This window comes from Gaeumannomyces tritici, assembly GCF_000145635.1.
Source record: "Gaeumannomyces tritici R3-111a-1 unplaced genomic scaffold supercont2.20, whole genome shotgun sequence".
Taxonomy (NCBI): domain Eukaryota; kingdom Fungi; phylum Ascomycota; class Sordariomycetes; order Magnaporthales; family Magnaporthaceae; genus Gaeumannomyces; species Gaeumannomyces tritici.
The window spans coordinates 598-8,134 of record NW_008804564.1 but is presented as its reverse complement, the minus strand read 5'-3'; the positions used below and the strand labels follow the sequence as shown (position 1 = coordinate 8,134).

At 54.3% G+C, this 7,537-nt stretch overlaps 2 protein-coding genes across 4 annotated transcripts in view; both read left to right on the top strand.

The window, feature by feature from the left end:
* Positions 1-1,780, top strand: part of GGTG_13601 — a gene marked incomplete at both ends in the record, with an annotated part of 5,382 nt that extends 3,602 nt beyond the window's left edge. The window contains 5 exons of one of the 2 annotated variants that reach the window (XM_009231516.1): positions 49-174; positions 261-425; positions 921-1,108; positions 1,165-1,329; positions 1,443-1,780. In XM_009231516.1, coding sequence (XP_009229780.1) covers positions 49-174; positions 261-425; positions 921-1,108; positions 1,165-1,329; positions 1,443-1,780 — 982 coding nt within the window. The remainder of the gene's footprint in view (positions 1-48; positions 175-260; positions 426-920; positions 1,109-1,164; positions 1,330-1,442) is intronic. The other variant, XM_009231517.1, reaches the window with a different exon arrangement.
* A 1,547-nt stretch (positions 1,781-3,327) lies between these two features.
* GGTG_13600 lies at positions 3,328-7,269 on the top strand (the record flags this gene model as incomplete). 2 transcript variants are annotated; one of them, XM_009231514.1, is made up of 4 exons in its annotated part: positions 3,357-4,357; positions 4,521-6,153; positions 6,254-6,735; positions 6,862-7,269. In XM_009231514.1, the coding sequence occupies 4 exons, from the start codon at positions 3,357-3,359 to the stop codon at positions 7,238-7,240; spliced, it is 3,495 nt and encodes a 1,164-aa protein (XP_009229778.1). The 2 variants fall into 2 exon arrangements, with proteins under 2 accessions (XP_009229779.1, XP_009229778.1); XM_009231515.1 differs by having other exon boundaries at positions 3,328-4,357; positions 6,254-7,240.
* Positions 7,270-7,537: the final 268 nt, after the last annotated feature.

Sequence of the window (7,537 nt, the reverse complement as noted above, 5' to 3'; positions counted from 1 at the left end):
GATCTGGAGCATGGCGACCCTCGCAACGATATACGGCAATCAAGGGAGATACGACGAGGCAGAAAAAATGAATATGGAGGCGCTGGCGCTGCGGCGGGATATGCTCGGCGACAAACATCCCGATACGATCCGGAGCGTGGCGAGCCTCGCAACGACATACCGCATTCAAGGGAGGTACGACGAGGCAGAAAAAATGAAGTGGAAGTGCTAGCGCTGCGGCGGGATGTGCTCGGCGACAAACATCCCGGTACGATCCGGAGCATAGCGTCACTCGCAACGACATACCACAATCAAAAGAAGTACGACGAGGCAGAAAAAATGCAAGTGGAAGTGCTGGCGCTGCAGCGGGATGTGCTCGGCGACAAACATCCCCATACGATCCAAAGCATGTACGGCTTGGCTTTTACGTGGAATAGCCTGGGCCGGTACGATGAGGCATTGGCGTTAATGGACGATTGTGTCCGGTTACGGAGCCGCGTCCTTGGTCCGAACCACCCTGACACGCAGGATTCCCTACGTTTGTTAACTTCGTGGAGAAGAGATTAGCAGAAGGCGGCATACAGACTGGCAGCGGTAAATACAATTGGTTCCGTCACTGGCAGATGCTGTGGTTTTTAGATCGTAGGTTTGCTAGTCGACATTTTTCCGCCAGCATCGTGGCGCAATTGTCTCTACCCTGCAAACGGATGAGGCTCGCCGGACTACGCTCCAATTACAAACGAGGACAGCCGGCGTAAACCTAGTGGATTGCGAGTTAAATTGCCACTGGTTGTCACGCTCCAAATCTGCTACACCTCTGGCGCCGTCCATCAGCTCCGAGCTACGAAGCAGCCGCGTGAGGCAACGATTGGTAGGTAAAGCCCTGCCATTAAACGCAGCTGTGTCGTCCCACACTCCCGCATACGCCCCCGCCTTGCCAGCCCGGATCTCCTGGCTCCCGGCTTCAATGCTGTCCTAGCGCGCCGAAGCCGTCGACTGATCACCAACCGGCTGCCCTACGCCCCTGGCCGATGCGACCACACACCCGCTCGACGCCGCGCCCTGGTCTTACCTCACGGACCTCGATACCAGGCACGTACGACCGACGCAATCGACATTACCGGTACTCGTGGGTACAAGCACAATCAGGACGTCAAACGCAGTCGATAATCTTGGCGTCACCAGGAAGGGCCCCGTTCGAGTCGGACCCCGATCTAACGGCTGTCACGGTTCGGCAAGTGCAAGCCCCCACCCGCTCAAGTCAAAAGGACGAGAAAGTCAAAGCTGACGCTTTGACTCAATTGGAGGCTTATCAGCCCTCCAGGTACTGCGAGACTGGCTGCGCAGCCTGTAAGGCTGCCGCGCCATAACAACGGCCAGAAAGTCCCTTCCTCGCCGCGTCGCGGGCTACCGGGGTGCTGGACATTATTTCCCTGTGGTCCTGGCAACGACGAATTCCTTAGTGGGCGATGAGGCGAGCAGATCGTTGTGGATCTCAGCGACTGCGGCAGGTGTGTCGGCTGACCAGTGCGTCTGTGCGCGGCCGGTAAAGTATCATAGCTCCTGCTCTGGTGCAGCTGGACAGAAGTCGTCCGAAGCACACTCCCCAGTAGCCCTGATGCGCACGGCAACCAGGAGAAGGCTTCTACGTCTGGTACTCCGCCTCTCCTCTTCCTTGTCGGCCTTCGCCTCCACCGCGTCACGTAAATCGGTGTACGCCGTCCCATATGGTTTTGGCGCCAAGGCAGCGGCGTGGAATCATTGTCGCCATGCCGCCTTGTCGTCCACCCTTGTAGCCTAACGGGTATCTGCTCTGCAAGAGTGGAAACCATCTGAATTGTTATTTCAGTTGTTGGATTATGCTACAAGCAAAACAGCCTAGGCTCCATCCTAGTACGAACTTGGACTTTTCAGCACCAAGATCGTTTTGTATTTTCTCCTCTTGCTCTCTGGAAATTCTGTGCCACGGCTGCCCTTATAGCACATGAGCCCTGTAGATGTTTTAGAAAGAATGCCCTGCGGCTGACATGAATGCCTTGCGGCTGATCCAAAAGTGCCTTGCGGCTGATCCAAAAGTGCCTTGCGGCTGACAAAAAAGGCGGGAAGGGCCATGTAGCCGGACCTTCCCCGCACCTGAGGTCCCGTGACGAGAGTTGTCGCGATCACGGAGAATAGGCTCCGCGGCCAGGTTCAATTGATGCTGTAGACAAAGACTCTTCTATGGGGAAGGGAAAGGAAGAGGCGCAACGCGCCGAACGCGCAGTGCGTGGAGAAAAGGTGGTGCGGCGCCTTGTCGCATGGGCTATCATGTGGCTTGTGCGCTGTGGATGCCTATGGCTTGAGGTGAATTGCCCTGGACCGTCACAAGAGTGATCTCAGGAACCTCCTTACCCACTTCGAGATCACCCAGATCACGTGCAAACAGCTGGTACTAGGTATAAGCTCCTGAGCAACCCTCAGGGCAAGCAGTCAGTCCCTTCCAGACTAACAGAGATCACGTGTCAACATCACTATTGCTCAAAACACTTGATTGCGACAGTCGAGGGGGTGGGTCGAAAGTGGGGGTTGGTCTGAGCCCATCGGCGATCCCGGTTGGACTTGAGACGGAGCTGGGTAGGGAGGTTGGACAAAAAGATAGCGGGTTTGGAAGGAGGCGGGTTGCGGAACCTCTCAGCAGGTCCACCCCACCTGGGAGAGCAATTTCCAAAAGGTACATTGCACATCTCTTGCATCGCGGATGCACGCGCCAGGCACAAACACCACTGCTGCTTGAACTGCTGCGACGCCCTGGTGTGGGTTTTTTTCTCCCCTGTTGTTAATAAACCGTTACCCAATTTTGAACGACATGCAGCCGGCAGGTTCCCCAACTCTCTTCGTCCCTGTCTTGAGGAATCTTGGCTTGCGTGCACGGGCGTAATAGTGCTGACCATCCCGAGCACTCTGGCGTCGCGACCTAAATGCCATTAACCTCTAGCCCAATCTTGAATTCTCAGTGGCGGTGCTCGTTGCCTGCCCTGGATGCCTCTGCGCGGTTCTGTCGGCATTTTCGTGGGAGCATGGAGCCCAAGCGAAGGTCGGGCACGAGTTGCATACGGGCGACGTTTTCGGCCAATAGTCTCGACAGCATGCTACCTGCACATTAGGTACATCTAGTTGCCACGAAATGTCTGCCTGGCGGCTGGGCATATGCGGCCATCCAACCAGCCAGCAGATGCTCAGCCATCGAGCCATTTCCCCTCATTTGCCCCCTTCTGCTTTTTCGCTCATTTATCCTCCATATCGCACCGGCACCAACCACCAATACCGCAACGCCGGCACAAACCAGCACCAAAAGCACCATCATGGCCCTGTCCCTGCCGAGTGGACCTGCAAGGCAAATGGAGATTGAAAAGGACATGGAGCAACGGTTTAAAACAACAATTGACAACCTGGTCGCGGAGTGGGACGAGAAACTGTCCAAGGACGAGGACTGGGCCGACAAGGACAGAAGCGCCAAGATCAGAGAGATCTTCGTGAGAGAGATTTGGAGTCAAGTCAAGGGCGGTTACGACAAGATGCTGCAAGACCTTAAGGCGCATTTCAAGGCCCGTCTCGAAGCAAAGGACATCGCTGCCGACTTGTCTGCGAGGGTCAAAGACGTTGGCTCGATCAAGACCACCCTTGAGCGTCGGGAAAAGACCAAGCTTTTCGCAAGCATCAACGACGTCTTCATCGAGATGCACGACCTTGTGGGGCTCCGGATCGTGCCACACACTTCCGAATCCCGAAAAGAAGTTCAGGACTTTATCGGCAAAGAGTTCCATCAGCTGAAGCCAACAGCGCACATCTCGTCGGACCGCAAGGTCGGCGAATTCTGGGACGTGCGCTTCGGAGCTTACGAGTCTAACAATCACCGAGTCGGTATCAACCTAGAGCATGGCGCATACGGTGGAAGTTTGTCATCCTACGAGGGTGTCATGTTCGAAATCCAGGTGGCATCCTTAGCCGACGTACTCGGCAACATCCTCGCGCACCCGCTCCAATACAAAACGAAGCACGGCCGGCTCGACAAGCGAACGGAACAAACGCTGGACCTTTTGAAAGGAACCTTCAAATTCCTCGACGTGCACCTCGAGCAGTTCCTCGACGCGTACAATGCTATGCTCGAGGCGAAGGCGACCGAGGCCGAGTTTGGTTCGGACTTCGGGCGAGCTATGACCAAAGCAGCCAAAGCTGCTGCCTTAAGTGACTTGGACAAGATGAGGGCAGATGTGGCAGCGGCTGTCACGGAAGCTCTCGAGGAGCGTATGCACCATTTGGCGGACGGAGTACCAGACACGCCTTCCCGTGCCCCTGAATACTGGAGACGTCATATAAAAGAGCAGAGCGACCAGTTGAAGTATGTTTCCTGTCTCTTTTCTTATTTTCACTCACTTCCTTTTCGTACTTCACTTTTTACTTTTCGCACCAGTCGCCCCCCTTTTTCATCTTTTCCCCTACTTCCTTCCACCTTCCCCTGCTATTTGTATCGTTTTTATAACTTGTTTCTAACGCTTCATCAGGGAATTTCTGCGCAAGTTCCAACAGCAACAAGACCGTCAATGCCTGGAAAAGCTTCCAGTGGCAAAAGGCGCTGCATTCGATGCCCAGGCGAACGAACACGACCCTAGCTGCCACCCCGACACCCGCGTGGACCTTCTCGCCGACATTCACAAATGGATCGAGGATCCCAACGGAAAATGCATTTTCTGGCTGCGTGGCATGGCCGGCACCGGCAAGTCGACCATCTCTCGAACGGTGGCCAAAAAGCTTTCTACGGCAAAAGTGCCCAATGCGAGCTTCTTCTTCAAAAAAGGCGACGGCGACCGCGGCAGCGCGGCCAAATTCTTCACCACCATACTCGCCCAGCTCGTCCGCCGAGTGCCGATCTTGGCATCACATGTCCAAAGCGTAATCGAAAACGATCCGGCCATCGTCGACAAAAACAAGAAAGAGCAATTCGAGAAGATCATCCTGGGGCCACTGAACAAGTGCAAGGTTGCTAGCTCCCCGCTGCTTGCTGTGGTGGTGGATGCTCTTGACGAATGTGATCGAGAAGAGGATGCGAAGGTTCTTGTATATCTTTTTTCGAAAGCTAGGGAGGTCGCGTCATTCCGTCTCCGATTCTTCGTCACCAGCAGACCCGAATTGCCCATCCGCCTTGGCTTTAAAGAAATCGGCGACAACTACCAGAACCTGGCCCTCCATGAAGTGCCTAAGCCCGACATAAAAAGGGACATTTCCACGTTTTTACGCTCAGAACTAGACCGCATCCGTCAGGATTTCAATAAAACCGTACCAGGACCAGGTTTGCCATCTGATTGGCCCCCACCAGCCTGTTTTAAGGATCTCGTCAACATGGCTGTACCGCTTTTCATCTTCGCATCAACCGCTTGCCGCTTCATTGCCGATATCCACCACGGCAATCCTATGGAGCAGCTAGACAGAATTCTCGAGTACAAGACAAAGGGAGGACGGTTTCAATTGCACGCGACATACCTGCCAATTCTAAACCAGCTTTTTTTCAAGCGCACGGATACAGGGCTGGATAGACGTACAGGGGAAAAAGAAGCCCAAATCGTTGCGTGGTTTCGCGATATCGTTGGAACTATCGTACTACTTGCCGACCCTCTCCCTTCCGCATCGCTGGCACTTATCCTCGGCAGAACTCAGCACGACGTGGACTCGAAGCTGTGCACATTGCATTCTGTCCTTGATATTTCGGATGATCCCCTCGTCCCTGTCAAACTGCTCCACTTGTCCTTTCGCGACTTTCTCGTTGACCAAGAGAATCGCGATGCGAATCCCTTCTGGGTTGACGCGCAAAGGACCCATGAGCAGCTGGCAGACCGCTGCCTCAAACTGCTGTCAACTGGCGACACCCTCAAAAGAAACGTTTGCGATTTGCGCCATCCCGGCACACTCCGGTCCGAGATCAGCCTACATACTATCAATACTGCCTTGCCGCCTGAAGTTCAGTATGCCTGCCGATACTGGGTCCATCATTGGAAGGAGAGCAGACGGCAGATAGGAGATGGTGATCCGGTTCACCTCTTTCTAACCGATCGTCTCCTGTACTGGCTTGAAGTTTTGGGTTTAACAGGGCGAATCTTGGAAAGCTTCGACATGGCAAACTGTCTGCTGGATATGCTCCAGGTAAGTATTTCTACCATTTTAAATTAGTATCAAAAGCTTATTAACAAACTATTAGCCGGAAAACAGTATTGCAGCGTCAGCGTCAATTCATGAATTGCAGCGTTTTCTTTTAGCGAATGCTACTGTTGTCGATGCATCACCTCTCCAAATCTACTACTCGGCCCTAGTGTTTGCACCAAAAAAAAGCATAGTTCGGGAACTATGGCGTAAAGAATTTCCGAATTGCATTTCATTCCTGTCACCAGTGGATTTGGATTGGAATGTGTGCCAAACGCTCGACGGGCACAGCGGCTGGGTCAACTCTGTCGCGTTCTCGCCCGACGGCCAAAGGCTCGCGTCGGCCTCTCACGACGAGACCGTCAAGCTCTGGGACGCGGCGACGGGCGCGTGTCTGCAAACGCTCAAAGGGCACAGCAGCTCGGTCAGCTCTGTCGCGTTCTCGCCCGACCGCCAAAGGCTCGCGTCGGCCTTTCGGGACAAGACCGTCAAGCTCTGGGACGCGGCGACGGGCGCGTGCCTGCAAACGCTCGAGGGGCACAGCAGCTCGGTCAGCTCTATCGCGTTCTCGCCCAACCGCCAGAGGCTCGCGTCGGCCTCTTACGACGAGACCGTTAAGCTTTGGGACGCGGCGACGGGCGCGTGTCTGCAAACGCTCGAGGGGCACAGCAGCTCGGTCAGCTCTGTCGCGTTCTCGCCCGACGGCCAGAGGCTCGCGTCGGCCTCTTCGGACGAGACCGTCAAGCTTTGGGACGCGGCGACGGGTGCGTGCATAACGACGCTCGATGGGTCAACTTCCACTTTATCATTTGATGACACAGGCTCGTACCTCCAAACAGATTTTGGGACTAAATTGCTACAAAAGCAACCAGCTGCTGGTCCAGCAGCGGTTCAAGCTCATTTGCAGCACCAAGATTTTGAGGGTATTGGCATCAGTGCGGATAAAGCATGGATCACCTGGAATGGAAAGCACTTTTTGTGGCTGCCTACTGAATACCGTGGGCAGTATACAGCCATAGCAGGATTGACAATAGCTTTAGGCTGTTCATCCGGGCGGGTGTTGTTCTTCCAGTGGTCAGGAGCCACTTGATAGAAAGTTTTCCTTGCGTTCAATTCTCTTTTTCTTCTCTTTGCCCGTTCCCGGGTCATAGGGGACCGCGCATTTTTATAGGTTTGTGCTGCTCTTGAAGAATATGTTGGAACCGTCTAGTGTTTTCCATTAACTCATAGTGACGAACGCGTTTTGCCACCCCATTTGTTACGGCTGGTAAGGGGTCTAGCCGTCACGTAACCCTGGATTACACGCCGCACTAAATAACCCCACCTTTCACAGTGATAGGCCGGCAAACAGGTGGAAAACGTCATGAAGATGAAGTCTTCGTCTGTC